Here is a 17,929-nt window from a genome sequence, read left to right as displayed (position 1 = left end):
GCAATACTCCACATCCCCTCTCCATGATCTCAAATGGACAGTGAGTGGGTCACCACCACCCCCACTTTCCTGCCATGTGACTCAACGCCTTTTGTGAAAGCTTTCTCTCTTAAGGCACTTCCTAATTTTTATTTTAACTTGATTTCATTTGATTAGTAATGTCCTAGGTAAAGAGCAGAGTTCTGGCCCTGGTTTGCTGTTGGTGGTGACAACATTCCTTACCATCTGCCCAGCAAAGGAGACCTCCACAAAGGGGTCCACGAGGTCCTTATTGTCACCCACAAATGCTTTAGTGACATTCGCCATGATGCTGGAGTTCATTTTGGGCAAGCCCTCTGCTTTGAAGAGTCTCACATAGAATCTGGCCCAGGGTCTCTCTGATGGAAACCCTTGAGGGATCAAAAGGTTCCTTGAGGGGGAACAAAAAACAAAAAATAAAAAAAGCTCTCTCACTTGGAAGAAGAGAGAAAAGGTAGAAGCAATTTGGAGACAGAAAGAAGGATCCTGATATAGGAGAAAAAACTGAAAAGATCAGGATTCATCGCTAAAATGAGTTTTCTTAATAATGTACTGTATGGTGACTAACATAACATAATAAAATAAAATTTAAAAAAATGAAATGAGTTTTTTTTGTGGTGTACTTGGCAGCGAAGGGTATGAATAGAGTGAATGCAAACTCCTTCAAATCCTTGAATTATAGCATAAACACCGTCTCCCACTCTGCATCTTAAAAGAAGTGCATTAAGTCCTCCCATTTCACAAACCACTGGATGAAATGGTAATTCCTTCAAAGAAAAATCAGCCAAATTCAGATAAATAGGATAAGCTCAGGAACAGCTTATCTATTTTGGGTTATTATAGGGAGACAGGCAGTCCTTGTCCTAGAAGCTGACCTCCCAAAGACTAGTGACACCTTTGATAAGACACATCTTGGTGCCTCTGATAGAGCAGAATCCCAGGTAGACAAGCCATGAACTTGGCAGTTCTCATGTGCCCACAAGGAAAGGGAGGGAGAGGGAGGAAAGAGAGATGGAACCTGGGACATATCATTTCTCTTGCATGACCCTGGATGGGCCTGTCTCACTTTTCTATTTGCTCCTCGGCATCAGAGGTTTTGGGGTTGGTCTTCAAGACGTCGCCTTTCCCAGTCACACTGATGTCACACTTCAGGTACCCCTTCGTGCCAGTCCTGATGTCGCCAGGGTCTGTGAGCAGGGCCCACTTGTCACAGAACTGATGACCTGTAAAAGCGTCCTGACAGCTCTGATTCCCCACACAGCTGGACCCAGCAGGTCTGTCCCACACCCCAGGCCTCCCTGGATCTGCTCCCTGGGAGGCAGCAGCTCTTGTCAGTATCCCCAGCCTCGTGCTGCCTCCCTCCCCTCCTTCCCTCCTCTCCTTTTGTTCCCACCCTCTTCTCTCTCTTCTCCAACCTGCCACAGGTATTTGGAAAGCCTTCCACCCAGCGCTAATCACCTAGATAGGTTCCTAGCTTGGACAGGCTAGGAGGACATCAATGGGGTAAAGAAGTCACATACTCTTTCACAGGCTGTAAATGGGGCTCATGGATCTTTTTGTTTGGCCTACACTGTCAGTCCAAACTTTAAAAGCTCTTACAAAATCTAGACCTCTGGCTTATCTAAAAAAAATTGTTAGATCTGCCAATACAGAATGTACAGTTCCACGTGTTCGCAGGTGGTAAGGGAGCTAAGAAGCCACTGCTCCTTTCATGTGGGTTGTGAGCTCTCCTGTTCCCCACAGTCTGTAGCACCCCTTAAGGTATTAACCCCAACCACTGCACTCCTGGCCCCCAACTCATGAGAGTTGGAATTGCTTTGAAGAGAAGGGAGCTTTCATGAGAAGATCTAGATTTGTTGATGGCCCTCTCACTTATCAGCTCCTGACCTTGGACAAATTACCTGCCTTCTCTGAGTTTCACTTTCCTATAAATCAGAGATAATAAGAATTATCATAGCAAACCCTTATATGGCATCCACAGCCATTACTCTGAGCTAGGTTCTATATGAAGCACTTTATGTATCAACTTAATCTTCCAACAACCCTGGAAAGGAGGTACTATCTTATCTTCATTTTCTCAGATGAAGAAGCTGAGGTGCAGAGAAGTCAAGTCAGTTGCACAACCATGGAAGAGCAGGGTGGAATGTGAAGCCAGGCAATCTGGCTCTGGAGTCCATATGTGTAACTCCTATGCCACCGTTTCTGCCGTGTCACACAGCATCACAGCACGAACTTACAGACGGAATTTGTTGGGGGAAGAAAACTGCTCAGGAGTATGGACATGAAAGATAATGTTGTCATTAGATGGTCCATGTTGAGGAAAAGAGCCGGGTTTGCTCCAATTGTGTAATTGGTGCTCATCTGATTGAATGAGTGGGTCAGTGGATGGGTACATGAATGAGTTGACCTCCAGGTGTGGCAAACTGGAGATGAGTAAGGGAGAGATTGGGAAGTGATGCTTCCTTACCAGGCTGGTTGTACACAGTCCCCAGGTCTACTTTGAAGGAGCCGATCAATATGCTGCCTATCAGCTTGTGGTGAAACACCTGAGGAGAGATGGAGCAGTGAGTTGGCTGCACTAGATTTCTTTTTGAGGATAAATCTGTGAAATGGGTTCATGACCCCTCAGCAAGGATTCTAGACCATGACGCTTGTCTGGCCTTCACTCTTGTCTGGAGCACAGTGACATTTGGTCATCAAGTGAAAAGGGCATCCAGAAGTATCTCACCTGGACCTCTTCCTCCTAGCAGGTTTTCAGCTATTGAAGGACACCTAACAAATCTCACTCTCTGAAAAGTATCTTTTTAAACCAAAGTGAGCTCTGGTACAGCCCACCCTTCAACAGCCATCTCTCCCTATTGAAACTCTACCTATCCTTCAATGCCTAGAGCAAATGTTGCCTCCTCCAAGCAGCCTTCCCTGATCCCCCACAGCTGAAAGTCCCCTTTCTCTCCTAAACTTCCACCACACTCTGCTCACAACTTACTCAGAGAACTCATCGCATATTGCTTTGAGAAGTTTGGGACATGTACAATAGTAAGAACAAAGGAAGTGGTCATCCTCAATGTTTTGTCTGATCAGAAGTCAGCAGCAGATTGCCTGGCTGGTGAAAGCAACACACTTTAATGCAGTGCTATCAGGATGAGGAAGCTCTAAAGGAAAGCAGCAGACCTGGCACGGGGTCCAGAAGGCACACTGCATAAGAGACTGCTGAAGAAACAGGAGTAGTTTAACCTTTAACTCAGAAAAAAGAAAACTGGGGGTGTGGAGGTGGGGTAATGGTAACTGAAGTGTTTTCCAATCTTGGAAACACTGCCATGTACAAGAAGGAGTAGGTTCCCCATGTGGATCCAAGTCACACATAGAGAGACTCAGCTCACTGTAAGGATAGGTTTTATAATGGAACTTCCCAGTAATGAACAGGCTTTTCTAGAGATAGTGACCCGTCCATCACTGGATATAACCAAGCAGTGTGCCAAAACCCCATGTCAGAAAGGTGGTGACAGGGGTTCCTGCACCAGCTGTGTTAGACTAGAGGGTCTCTGGGCTCCCTTCTATGACATTCTATGAGTTCCTTGAATCAGAAACAGTTTCCTACTTTCTTCCACCCACCACATGCATGGCCTTGTTCAGAATAGGTGTTCAGTAAACATTCACTGAATTCATGAATGATTGACTGATCGAATGATGGATGAGTGGAAGACTTATGTGGTTTCTAAACAGCTCCTTTTGGTGGAGGCAACTAATAAAAATAAATTCAATTGACTTTAGGAAATGAAGAAATGACAGCCCTTCCAATCTCCCTTTCTACCCTTACTACCTTGCCCAAACTCTGTAGGGGAGTTAAGAGAACTGAGGGCAAGTAAGGACAGCTTGGCTCGAGGGGAGGAGTTATTTAGGGCCACATATATAAAGCTCACTCCAAACCTCCCCATGCTTGCAGTTGCTAATCTGGCTTCCCAAAGGCCCCAGCAAGAACATAAGCCTGATTCAGGCTCTCTTAGGCCCAAGGCATCTGGGTCCCTGTGGGCACAATGGGACATAAGAGCCCACATGGGTCTTTAAATAACACAGGAGGCCTCCTCAAATTATCCATCCACCCAGTCTGAGCGCAAGGTGTGGGCAAGCATGAGATTGCAGGGACTTCAGGGAGTATCACACACAGAGTGCTGGGGGCCCTGCATGCCTGTGGTCGCTGTCAAAGGAAGATGGTCTTTGACATCACCATGGTCTGCTACAGCCTGTCTATCCCAATAGTATCTGCCTACTGCACTCCACCCCCTTCTTGTCCCATGTTGAATTTATTTTGGGCATGTTGACTTTTAGTTCATGAACTACCAGAAAACTTGTATTAAATACTCCCCTCCAAGGGGAGTTTTCCCTTTAAAATCTTTGGTCTCTTTCCCTAAGGGTCATTTGGGGATCCCAAAGTATTCTCTTCTTCCAAGTTAGGGAAAGAAAGAAAGGCAATACCAGCTTTGGTCCTCAGTCTAAAAATCCACGGTCCCACAGAAAGCCATGACCCTTGTCTATGCTATGGTATAAAAATCTAGCTATTAATTGTTTGTCTGAAATCTAGACAGTTCCTTAGGGCCCAGCTACACTGCCAATCTCACAAACAGGTGGTTGCCAGAGCTATGCAATGTAACAAAGTCTGAGGCAATGCCCCAGGTCCCAAAATATATTCTGTACCACTTGTCATCATGCCTAAAATTCAAATTAAGAATATTTGGCTTGGGCGCCTGGGTGGCTCCCTCGGTCAAGCATCCAACTCTTGATTTCGGCTCAGGTCATGATCTCAGGGTTGTGAGATCGAGCCCCGCAATGGGCTCCACATTGAGTGTGGAGTCTACTTAAGATTCCCTCCCTCTCCTGCTGCCCCTCCCCGCTCATGCTCTCCCTCTCTTAAAAAATTAAAATAAATAAGTAATGTTTGGCTCTTATTTTTTAAGAATGTTTGATTCTTGATAACTTTTCATTCTTCAAGAGTCACATTCTTCAAGTGTCCCTGAGAAAGAGAATATAATAATTCCACTATTACCTAAGACTTAAAGCAGGACCTATATATGTTATATATGTTTATATATATATATATAAGACTATGTGCATATATAAAATACATAATAAATATAATATAATATAAATTACAGAGATGGGTGGATGATAAGGACAGGCAAGGAAGTCTCCAAGACAAGTTTTGCCATCTTCAAAATTCTAACTAGAGTTGCTGTCACTGTGGAGGAAAACATTTCCTCACTCTCTATATGTCTTGCACTGGTACATAAAGTATGGAGTCTGTCCTTTCAGAACCATTAGGAGGAGAGCACTTACCCTTCCATGACCCACTCCGCCTCTCTCAGGCATGCATAGCCATGCTAACCTCTTCATGGGAGAAGCAGTGATTTCCCAGACTGGTGAGATAAATGCAGTCTGTCACCCACTGGTCTCTCTGTCCCTTTGCTGAGTGATGTGAGGTTGGTATCAATCTTGTCTGGCCCCCATTTTCTCTGAAGTACTAGCCCTTCAGCATGGGCACTCTCCCTTCCCGTTCCTGTCCTCCACGTGGTGGACCACCTGGATAAGGTACCTGGCTAGACCAAGAAGCTTCTCTGTCTCTACTGTTCAGACATGATCTGTGGAGACAGGAATTCACCCACGGAGCTGAAGAAGGGTATGTGCAGCAGACACAACCCCCCATGAACAGGTCCTAAGGTCTACACTCAGAGGCAGCTAGGAAGAGGCCAAATGGCAACCACTTGCTCCAAATCATGTCCTCTGATCCAGCATTACTGATATATTTGGTTCCTTCCTGATGCCTTTTCCTACTTCTCTATTTATTACCAACTAGGAGGGGGGAGCAGTGTGATTAATTATCATTAGTGTGGATATCATCCCAAGAGAGAAACACTAACATTTCATCTCATAAAAAGAAATAAATTGGGGCGCCTGGGTGGCTCAGTTGGTTGGGCGGCTGCCTTCAGCTCAGGTCATGATCCCAGGGTCCTGGGATCGAGTCCCGCATCGGGCTCCCTGCTCTGCGGGGAGCCTGCTTCTCCCTCTCCCACTCCCCCTGCTTGTGTTCCCTCTCTTGCTGTGTCTCTCTGTCAGATAAATAAATAAAATCTTTAAAAAAAAAAAAAAGAAAGAAAGAAATTGACTCAAAATGGCAATCTGTCAAGATGACATTTGAAGCATGTGTTGCAAATTCCCACATTAGTAAACTCCACAATTCAATTCATGATCGCTTGAGAGTAGCTTATAACTTGTTTCCAAGAAGCACAGATTTCCTTGAGGAGGTTTTCCTTCTCAAATTCCTCCACATTAGTTATTTCATGTTCCATTCTGTTGGTTTTGCACTTACCATCCCACACTCACCCTCCCAAACCTATTCACCCCTAAGCAGGCTGAGCTGTTCTAGAGAGTTCCCAATACCTAGAATCTCTCCCATCACCCTCCCACTTCCATCACCAATGATATACTTACTGAGATTTTGATGATCTTGTCAAAAAGATGCAGTTGGGGTCCAATGAGGTCAAAGACAAAGTACTAAAAAACATAAAGTTCATTCTGACCATAAATTCAGGGCTTGCATTTAAGAACTTTATTACTGGACTAGTCGTAGATTTCTACCATTTTAACCACTTGCTGCATGGTCCTCAGTAGCATGGATACACCATAAATCAACTGGCCATCCCCTATTTAGGGTCACCTAAATTCTTTCCAATTTTTTTTTCAAATGCAAAAAAAAAATGCTGTCACCTCCATCTTTGCACAGGATATACGTGAATTTTCCTCTAAAATGGACATAAAATGTGCAATTATTGGGTCATGGCTTATGTGCATGTAAATATCTAATAGATAATATGAAATTTCTTTCCAAAGGGGCCAAGCCATTTTACATGCTCACTGGCAGCATACGAAAAAGCCATTTCCCCATCCCCTGCCAACCCTTGATATTGTCAATTCTCTTAATTTGTTGGCCTATAAATAATGATGGGTGAAAATCAGAGTGTGGTTTTAATTTGGGGTGAATTTGATTAAAATCTAATTGTCTCAGGATTTTTCAGTTTCAAACATCTTTGTGGCCATTCCCAAGATTGACCAGGAAGAGAATGAAAAGAAATTATGGACAAGGAGGACTTCTAATTTTAAGAAAGTGATTGAATTTTAGAGTTGAAGAAATTCTCTAGACCAGTCTCTCTATTCTACAGATAAGAGGACTGAAGACCAAAGGATTTAAAAGACATATCTGGATTCAGACAGCTGGTTATTGCTGAGCCTGAGAGCACGGCTCAGTTCTCCAGAAATTATCACACAAGCATTCAAGTATAGATGTTTCACCCTTTGAACTTTACCCAGTACCTCCCAAATGTGAGGTAATATTCTCCTAAGATGTAGAACACTGGGGTGGTGTTTTGTTGTAGGTTGCGTCTTTTGGGGACTGGTAGGGGTGGGGGAGGCAGGACCAGGAAGTTGCTTCGTGGGTTGTTGTTTTTGACCTTTAGGGTGGAGGAATAATGCAAGGACCTTAGAGATGAACAGGACAGCAGTAGGAAAGGGAGAACTGACTGCTCACAGCCTGGTTTTAAAGGGCAGAACAGAAAAACCAAAATGTGGAAATTGAAAGATGCCATTATACATCATAATAAGAAACCTTCAAAATGGCAGTCCCTAGATATCAATGACAGGCCACATTACATTCAATGACCTCTGTTTAAGAAAATGGGAAAATACACATGATATTTCAGGAAGCTTTTCATATATATGTTCAAACTTTTAAAGAGTTGTGTTGTTCAGAATTTCTTTTATGTGGAAAACTCACATGAAATTCCTCGTTCGGATATATGAAACGTTGTGAGTTCCTTGGACCAATAAATTAGTTCCAATGTTTATTGTTTTCTGCTGAGTTTCACATTTCAAACTCAATTGCCTCACACAGGTTCCCTAGACCTTTGAGCCACACACATTTTTCTAGCTGGAAAATATTCCCCAGCCCCTATTAATTGGTTCCTTCAACATCTGATGGCCCTTGGGCTTGAAAATTAGGGTCAAAAGCTGTAATTAAGGTTTTCAGTTCAACTTCTATGTTTCTACTTGTATGTCTACTGATGACATGTAGGCCCAGTTTCATGTCATTTAGATCCAGGACTTGTATGCATAAAGAAAATACTAATTATAACATTTAACAAATCTGTAGAGCTTTGCAGTTTTAAAGCATCTTCATACACATTATTTCATGTCTCATCCATGCCAAAGTTGTTATGGAGGTGAAGGTAGGATGGGAAGGAAAAACCTCATGGTGAAAGCTCAGAGGCAGGAGTGATGGATAACGAGGAAAGGAGTTAACAGCTCAAGTGGGATTTGGTTATTTTCTGTTGATTTCATTTTCCATGGTCTCCCTTTTCAATTACTACTCCCATTAGGGAAATAGTTAAGAGTTTGCTGCATTTTTTGTATAACATTTAGAAGCTTCCTGTCTCTCTCTGATGTTTTTCTCTTTGATGTTCACAATTTTTACACTGCTTAGAAAAACCCGTCTGCTTTACTTTCCAAAGCAACATGCCTATTTCAAAATTAATAATTAAATTTCTAGTGTCTCTTTCATGAAAAAGATGTTTATCTTCTTCATCACCAACACTCAATACATTTATTGAACTTAAAACCAGAGCTTATAATGGGTGAAGATGAGCATATGAGAAATAAGAAAATGGGTATATTGAAAACAGCAATGAATTTAAAATCAGTAGGAATTCCTCCCCTCTCCTTTTCATCATCTTTTTGTGAAACTCTACGGGGTTGTTTGTAAGGAGGCTCAGAGGGTTTGCCAAGGCTTAGACGAGTCGTGGGAAGCAGTGAGGAGGGGCACAGCTTTCCCACAGATGGGAGTGGAGGGAGAATTGGTGGGGAAGATGTTGGTGACCTCCACGACTTACTTCATTGTAAAATGGGCTGTTGGTTCCTTCCTTCACTGTGCTTTGCTTCTTCTCGTCCCCGACTTCAATGATCACAACTGGATCAATGTTCTCACCCACCAGCTGGCGGGCCTCAGTGATGGTGATGGCAATCTACAACACAAAGCATCATGTATGCACTTTGGACCTTGCTGTTTGTTCACACAAGAAGAACTGGGGGAGGCTGGGCAGGAGGAGTCATTCACTTACTTGATAGTTTTGGGACCTGACCTCCCCATCATGTATCTTAGTCAACAGTTTTGATCTATTAAAAGAAAGTTTAATGTATTTGTTTAAGTAAGAACATACTTTAGATCCATAAGCCATGATAACATTTTCCCAGGTATATCTAAGTAGTTTTATTAATACTGTATCACATATTCTCTCTCCATCTCTGGAGGAGATAAATGTAAATAAACAAGTGACTTAACCTCTCTATGACTCAGTTTCTCCATCCTAAAAGTGGAACTAATAATAGCACTTACCACATGAGGTAATTGTTACAAGTGAATGATATAATGCATGTAAAGGTTTAACCCAGTGCTTGGCAAGAATAAATGTCATCTCTTATTGTGAGTATGATTATCAGTATCATTTATTTTTTATACAGAATGAGAAACTGAGATGCCTAGCAAGTCAGTGGCAGAGCTGGGTCTACATAAAGATCTCCCTTATCTCCTGTCTGATCCTATCCACAAGACTTCTTTGCCATTTCTTTTTTTTTTCTTTAAGATTTTATTTATTTATTTGAGAGAGAGAGAAATAGCATGACGGGGAGAGGGTCAGAGGGAGAAGCCCCCGATGAGCAGGGGGCCCGATGTGGGACTCGATCCCAGGACTCTGGGATCATGACCTGAGCCAAACGCAGTCGCTTAACCGACTGAGCCACCCAGGCGCCCCTTTGCCATTTCTAGTAAATATAACAACCCGGAGTTTTGTGATTGCTTTTGAAAGAATTAGTAAAAGAGAAAATTGGAAGGAACAACCTAGATGCCATCTCAGTGAGATTTCACATTCCAGGGGATTTCATTTATCTGGACTATCATAAGTAATTGGAAACAGATGTGCAACACCTGGGTATTTAGAAACTGATAATAGTAGAAAGAGGTGAAGAATCCCTGTCGTCACCAAGGCAGCAATGAGTGGGAAATGAATGAGTTTGAGTTCCTATTGAATTTTATTCTCTTGCCTTCTGAAAATACCATCTTGCATTTGACTTCATCCCTTTTCTGCTGATTATAATTGAGTCTAATAGAGAACAGAGTAAGCTAGTAAAAAATCTCAAAGCTTTGGAGTCAGACTGATCTGAATTAAAATATTTGTTTTTCCCAATTTTGTGATGTTACGCTTAATTTCCTCATCTGAAAGTGGAAATAATAATTCTGACCACATAGGGTTGCTCTAAGGATTAAAGGAGATAATGCATGTAGGGAAGGGTAGATATCAAAAGGTATATACGTTCATTCATAAAATGGCAAATTCATACTGACCATTTACTGTGCGAAAGTGCTTTCCTGGTCTCAGAGGATAAACAGGTGAATGAGCTAGCAACCTGGCCCTTGCAGAGCTAGCAATCTATCCCAGGGAGAGAGGACCAAAGCATATCAAGAAAGAACTAGTAAGTGTAAAATGTGTTGTAGGGAAAAAAAAATGTGATACAAGTTCAAAGAAGAGAGACATTCCTGAGAGTCCAGGTGAGAAACAAAGACTTTACTGCAGAGATCAGATGTCACTTGAGCATTAGTTGGTGGGTAGAATTTTGATTGATGCAGAATGCACTAACCAGGGAAAACGAAAAAGTCTTCTCCTCCTTACTTCTTTTCCCCCTGCCTTCCTCATTCAGTATTGTTATTCTGGTGAAGTAAATCACAAGGGATCCCTTCAAGGATATTTAAAAATAATTGCAATCCTGATTCAGGGGACTTGGGGGGCCATGATTGTCATGGTGCCATATAGGGAGAAGGAGATACTGCAGTGAGTATATGCATACAAATTTCATGTCTCCTTTTAAGAGTCAACCTTTCAGCTCTCACCATCTCAGATTTCTAGCTCTTTCCCAACAACCCTCTACCTCTTACACATATCTACTATGTGCTATCCTGCTATGGCCCAGTTACAATTCAGGTTCTGCCACACAGGGAAGGACTAATATGCTTTATTGATAGTAAGAATTCTGAGCAGAAATAGAAGGGAGGGCGTGAGGAATTACCATGAGTAAGAAAATGACATAAACAAATACGGTAGACTGAAGACATCAATAGCCCCAAGTATTAGTTACCTTGGATCTATGCTCTTTGCCTTATAACTTGTAGTCTCTCATTCTGACATGGGCTGGACTTGTGACTTGCATTAGCCAATAGAATGCAGCAGAAATGATTTTTGCTAATTCCAAGCCTAGACTCAAGAAACTTTGTGTACTTCCACTCTGCCTTCCTTCTCTTGAAACTCTGCCATCACCACTATTGGAATAAGCTTGGACTAGCCTGCTAGAGGATCTAACACCATATGGAGGAGAGCTCAGTGGTCCTGGGTGAAACAGTCCTAGACCAGCCTACCACCAGCCAACGCTCAAACTAAAATCAGCAGAGTTATCAATGACCACACACACATGAGTGATGGATGTATAACTATCTGGAACCAGTAAAGCTAACCAACTAATTCATAGATTCATAAGCAATAATAAATTCTTGTATTAAGCCTCTGAGCTTGGGGTTGTTACACATGAAGTGCTAACTGATAATAGCAAATCACATGCAAAAGGACAGTTTGTTCTGACTTTTTGTTGGGTAGGATAAACACTTGGGACAAACACAAAGCTAAGATATCTGGCACCTTGATGAATTAAAGAGCAGGTGAGGGACTCAGGTCCTGAGTCTGTCTCCTGTTGTTCCTGTCATTCCTGAATTATGAGGCACAGCAGGACCTTAACTCAGGGGACTGAAGACCAGAAGCTGGTAGAGCTGGGCCCCTGGCCTGCTGAAGGCTGACCGGTATCAAGAGGCCAGCACTGCCATAGAGGATATGAAGTAGATACAGACGTCTGTCTTCCTGTCTTAGACATCCGGCTCCTTGCAGACAGTGATCAGGTATTATTCTCTATTCCCCAGAACCTGCAGAGGTGCCTCCACATGGGAGGTACCCAGTAATGTGTGCCGACTGCCTGCACCAACACTGTACCTTCTCTTTGGAGGAGTTGAAGGGATAGGAGTGACAGATTCATGATCATAAATAAAATCTCCTCCTGGTCCTTCCTGATGAGAAGACCCCTCCTGTGGTGCCTCTGCTTCACTCTGGCCATCTAGAGGAGCAAACAAAGGAAGAAAACTGTCAGTTATGATATACACAGAGGTGACCTGAGCCTCAACTGTCCAGCACTATGCCAATCATCATAAGGAGTACAAGGAGCCTATAAGACATTCCCTGCCAGCATGAAACTTAATATCTCACTGGCAGAAAAGAAAGGCATGTACCTTAATTTTTCTAAAAAAAATATTCATCTTCTGTTTCCAAAAAAAAGAGTAGATGTATATGCATGGTATTGTGGAAAGACAACTGGATTATGAACTTAAAGACATGCTTTCAAGTCATGACCTTGCCACAGTGGACCTTCAGACAAGTCATTTATTCCCTCTGAACCTCCTCAGTAAAAGGTAATGTGCGTAAGAATCACCTGGGAAACTGTTGAAATGCAGATTCTGATTCAGTAGGGCTGGGGTGGAGGCCAAGATTCTGCATTTCTAACAACAATGGTCCATGTAAGTCTGTTCCTGCTGTCTGAGGGCCAATTTTGAGTAGAAAGGTGTCCTAGGTTGAATTATATTTCCCAAAGACCTCAAGTCCTAGTCCCCAGAACCTGTAAATGTTACTTGGAAAAAGGGTCTTTGATTCAATTAAGGATTTTCCAATGGGGAGATTATCCAGGACTATACAGGTGGGTCCTAGTTGCAATCATATGTATCGTTACAAGAGGGAGGCAGAGGGAGAACAGAAGAATGCAATGTGATCACAAGGCAGAGATGGGCCAGACACTGCCACCCTAGCCATTGGAAGATGGAAGAGGGAGGAATCAGATACTCCCGAGGGGGTGAGGCCCTGCCAATATTGTGATTTCGGCCCCATGATACTGATTGTGAATTTCCCGCCTCCGTTACTATGAGAAAATTAATGTGGGTTATTTTAAGCCACCCAGTCTGTGGTCATTTGTTACAACGGCCACAGGAAATGAATGCACGAGTGCCTAGAAAATTTAAATGAATGGATAGTAAACATATTCTTTAGACCTCCTCTTCCCCCACTGAGGGCTTCTGATTTAATTGATCTGGGATGTCGCCCAGATGTCCATTTTTTTTTAATCCCCCCAGGTGATTCTAATGTATAGCAAAGCTTAGGAACCACTTCTCAGACAGATTTTTGACAAAAACCAAAGAGTGTGTGGAATTCTCTCAGGCACTAAGAGACTGCATGGTGAAGTTCAAAACCCTGACTCCAAAGGTTCTAACTTTATGTTTTGGGGCAAGTTACTTCACTTCTCTCAGCCCTGTCATCCTCATCTATAAAGCCAGGCAAGGCCAATGTTACCTACCTCACAGAGGTGTTATTTTTTATTGTCTATTTTCTTTATAGTACTCTTCTCAACCTGTAATGCAGTTACCTACTCAAGTCTCAATAGATAAAAGAGGCTCCCCATCCCCCCCCCAGAACAGGATGATTTGAGGACTTTATACAAAGGTGTGGGTACAGGAAAATCACAAAGAGTTGTGCAGCTATCTGGGGCTCACAGTTGCCAAGCTGTTTCTGTTTGGAGGCCCCAAAAATGAGGCAAGAGAGCAGTTACCAGAACCTGGAAGGAGAGGAAGTCAGGTCCAGTCAGCTCCCTACAACCCTTCAGTTGAGGGACACATCCAATCACTGGATCTGAGCTCATGCTCCTCCCTCCCTCATCCTTCCTGCTGAGGCACCCCACTGGGGAAGGGACCTGGGTTCTGCATCAATACAGGTCAGCCTCCTGGGACCGAGAACAGGTGGAAAAGGGTGGAGAATTGATTTGGGAAAGGCAAACAGAAAAGTCCTACACAGGGTGATCCTCCCTCTAAACTACCCGAGGGCACTGTTCTATACCAGAATCTAGCGCAGAACCCAGCACTCAGTTTACAGTCCATTAGCATTTGTTGAGTAAATGAATGAATGGCTGATCATGGGAGGGACTCAATAACTTTGGGTAACTAATTAATGGATGGGTTAGGATCATTGGAATTTTATGAAATTTAAGACATAGCCACTATGCCTCAAATACACGGATATGAGAGCCACTGACTTTGAGAATCTCCAAATACTTCATCCAGTAAAACCCTAACTTCCCAGGCCAGGCCAAAAAGGAGAGAGCGTACTATGGACTTTGTTTTGTCAGTCTCCTACGGGGCAAGCCCCTGGCCATCAGCATAAATGCTATTTACTTTCTAGGAGGGGCCTGATTCCACTCTGCCCTGTTTGCTTTGTGGGCTAAAGACTCTAATTAGAATGAGCCTGGGGAGTCAGCTTCTCTGAAATGCCTCAGGTTGACTGCCCTAAATCTCCACCAGCTTGTTCTTTCCTCCCTGGTGCAGTCAGTAGAGGCTCCTAACTGGAGGCTGACCCATGGAGTAGGGAAACCCAGGCTCTTGTATGAGATTGACCTCTGCTCAGAAGCCAGCTTCTCTACTTCTTAGCTGTGCAACTTTGGGTAAGCACTCAACCTCTCTGTACCTCTATTGTACAGGAGCAAAGGAACCTACATTTCAGAGTCATGAATGATGCATGTCAACTAAAAAGCAGCAGGGACTTACTAAATGTGTCCTAAATATTGTTTTTCATAAGGTCCTGAAAGTAAAGGACTGTCTCATTCAACCTTATGCCCCGGGACCCACTGCAGGGTCCTAATTTCAAGGACACCAGATAGGACCTAAAAGCCTTTTTCCCTGAGTAGGTAGCTTTAAGCCCTGTCTCCACTTAAAATGCCTCTCTCATCCCATCCAAGGATGACTTTATCGTTATTACCAACACTTTAGTATGAATAAGGGTCCATAGATTTCCACTATAGGTTATATGTGAGGGCAGGAAATGGAGTTGGGAGAGAGGGACATGAAGCGACAGAGCACCCGCAGGGGGCAGCAGTGAAGGGTGAGGGAGGCCCCCCAAGGAGACAAGAGGGGTGAAGATAAAGCAGACCCACTGCACCATTTTGGTTTAGAAATGGTCCAGAGAGCTGGCCTTGAATTCGCTGTTGTCAGGGCCGCTGGGCAGTGGACTCTAGGAGACCACCGCAGAACTGTCCATCGGAAGTGGTTAATCCTATCTGACTCAACAAACATGTGTGTCTACCTGACGCCAGGCCCATCCCCACTGGCACAGTTCACACTGTAACTTGGGGATTCATTTGCTCTTTTGAAGATGCAAGTAGCCCATTCTGAGGACACAAAGTCAGACAGCCGGGACTGACATCCCAGTGCTGCTCACTGCTTCCTGGCCTGTGCTCTGGGTCTCAAGGCCGATTCTGAGCTTCGTGCAGCCACACAGGGTCCTGTGATCTGAAGGATCTCATCGCACTTGGCTCAATACTCTGCTATTGCCATCCAGAAACTTAATAATTTCTTAACTATGGCTTTGCATTTTCGTTTTCCATGGTGCCCTGCAAATTCAGTAGCTGTCCTTCCCACACTTGACTTACTCTCTCTGCATCTCTACAACCTCCTGGGATAGCAACACCCACTGGTCGGATGATGGCGGGGTCGAATGAGACAATAAATGTAAAGCTTCCCCTGTAGCAGCTGCTGTCCTCACTCGTATTTTTAAAATCTCACTGGATCCTCCCCAAGGCGTGTGAGGTCGGCCCAGCAACCCCCATCGTGCCCACTTGCCAGAGGGAAAAGCCGAGAATCACAGCTGTGTTGTGATTCCTGGACCACGGAGCAAATCAGGACAGAAACAGGAGCTTGAACCTTGCTACTCTCGCCCCCTGGGGTCCCCTTCCACAGCCCAGCAGGTGTCCGCCCCACCCCTGTTGGGTCCAGTGACCAGATGACCAGCAGCACTGGGGCGGACACCATACCTGTGACCGGCAGGGCCCGAAGACCCAGCAGGCACCACACTTCCCACCTCACTCCCACGGAGGGAGAGCTCCATTCTCAGCCAAGGAGGGCTCAGCTCTGTGAGACCTGTAGGCACCAGGGTAGTGCATTTTCCCCACCCCCAAAAGCCTCACCTTGGGCAGCCTTATTGGCTAGGATTAACCCCTTTTCTGCTTTCTTCTTCTTCTTCTTCAGCTTGAGCCCAAACATCCCCTTTCTGAAAAGAAGAAGAAAAACTAAATAACACTGTAATAGTAACTTCGAGGAATCCAGACATATAAGGAGGAAATACACACACACACACACACTGAGTTCTCCTGGAAGCTGACCAGCCTCCTCTTCCACCCTGGATGGGGATCAAAAGACCAGTGTCAGGATGACCCAACAAGCTCTTCAGACAGCTCTACATTTGCAGAAACCATGAAGCCCCCCAGAAATTATGGGTTCCACCTAGAACTTAAATGGGCAGAATATGAATACAAAGAGCCCCAGCCAGTATTTTGCTGTTTCTCCTCACTTACTTGTACCAGGTACTAAAAATAAATGACATCATTTAATCATCATGGCAACCCTCTCTTGCCCATCTTATAGATGAGAAGGCAAGGCCCAGAGAGGGTAGGTAGTGTTTCTGAGGTCACACAGCTCTGAGCATCAGGACCACAGGAAGCCAGGTTCTAACCGTTGGATGACCTGAGCAGGTTACCCTGTGCAGAGTGAACACCCTTTCCAGAGCCAGGGTCCCAGGCCATTTCAAGGTCAAGAGACCCTGGGACTCACTGGGGTCCCACCACTAGTGCATGGTCTGTGCCTGGAATATCAGCTACTATTATTTTTGTAATTATTAGCTGTGAGCAGAAGCCACTTGGGGTCTCCTTCTATCCCAGGAAAGGGCTTGCTCCTCTGTCTTAACCGACAACAGAAGCATTCCACACACTCCTGAGAGAATCCTTTTCTAGAGTTGAGGGACTGAACACTGGATGGAAGGATGGATGGACCCAGTTCAGAAGAAAGTCCTGGCCTTGAGTCAGGCAGGCTGGTGAGCTGACCCTTGGAGGCTGGAGAAGGAATAACAAAGACAGAACAGAGGAGAAGGAGGAGAGAGCAGCAAACCCTCCCAGGAACACCCTGCGGTCCCAGAGCGATGTGAGGGAAGTGGAGGGCCATCAAAGTTGTCTGGTGTGCTTGGGAATATAGGACTCATGAGGGGCTAAGACCAGGGACTCCACATCAGGCTGTCTGGGTTCTGGTCCCAGAACTATGGGCGGACTGAGCCTCTCTGCACTTTAGGGTCTTCATGCATAAGATGAGATGAGAAATGTAAAGCGTTTAGCACAGTGCCTGGAACATACCTGTTGCTCAATAAATGTTAGTTATGCTTGTTATTATTGTAATGGGTAAGATTAGGACCAATGAGTGGAAGCTACTAGGTGAAGAAGTTCACTCCATTTATTTATGTATTCATTTACTTACTTACTTACTTATTTGTTTACTTTCTTTTTATATCCTGCCTTAATTCAACTGAGGAATTAAGGAGCCCTCCACATTGGTGTTGTCTGAACAGTGAAATGGACTGCATTGAGTGGGAGTGAGTTCCCTGTTCCTGGAGGTGTACAAACAAAGGCCAGCAACCACTGGAAAAGGATGTTGTAGAGAGGACAAACATCAGAAGAGGGGGACTGGCCTATGGGATTCTGGGGGTCCTTTAAGACCTTGAGATACAGTAGAATGGAAAAAATGGGCTCTGGAAGCCCCCAGACATGGATGGATTGGGCAAACCACGGTACATCTCTGAGCCTCAGTTTCCCTGTGGGTACAAATTTATGGAAACAAATAATAAGGTACCTAACTTTACAGAAT

At 44.2% G+C, this 17,929-nt stretch overlaps 1 protein-coding gene across 1 annotated transcript in view; it reads right to left on the bottom strand.

Annotated features, from left to right (window-relative positions):
• Positions 1–16,284, bottom strand: part of FER1L6 (fer-1 like family member 6) — a 112,646-nt gene extending 96,362 nt beyond the window's left edge. Inside the window, exons 1-8 of the mRNA XM_035011880.1 lie at positions 16,207–16,284; positions 12,147–12,267; positions 9,180–9,234; positions 8,952–9,083; positions 6,502–6,564; positions 2,486–2,564; positions 1,085–1,241; positions 223–409 (exon numbers count right to left, since the gene is read on the bottom strand). Coding sequence (XP_034867771.1) covers positions 223–409; positions 1,085–1,241; positions 2,486–2,564; positions 6,502–6,564; positions 8,952–9,083; positions 9,180–9,234; positions 12,147–12,267; positions 16,207–16,282 — 870 coding nt within the window. The 5' untranslated portion in view covers positions 16,283–16,284. The remainder of the gene's footprint in view (positions 1–222; positions 410–1,084; positions 1,242–2,485; positions 2,565–6,501; positions 6,565–8,951; positions 9,084–9,179; positions 9,235–12,146; positions 12,268–16,206) is intronic.
• Positions 16,285–17,929: the final 1,645 nt, after the last annotated feature.

The sequence above is a fragment of the Mirounga leonina genome, unplaced genomic scaffold, assembly GCF_011800145.1.
Source record: "Mirounga leonina isolate KUSES-001 unplaced genomic scaffold, KU_Mleo_1.0 Mir_165, whole genome shotgun sequence".
NCBI classification, from domain to species: domain Eukaryota; kingdom Metazoa; phylum Chordata; class Mammalia; order Carnivora; family Phocidae; genus Mirounga; species Mirounga leonina.
Note: the sequence above shows the minus strand (reverse complement) of the source record. Positions and strands in the feature narration are given on the sequence as shown.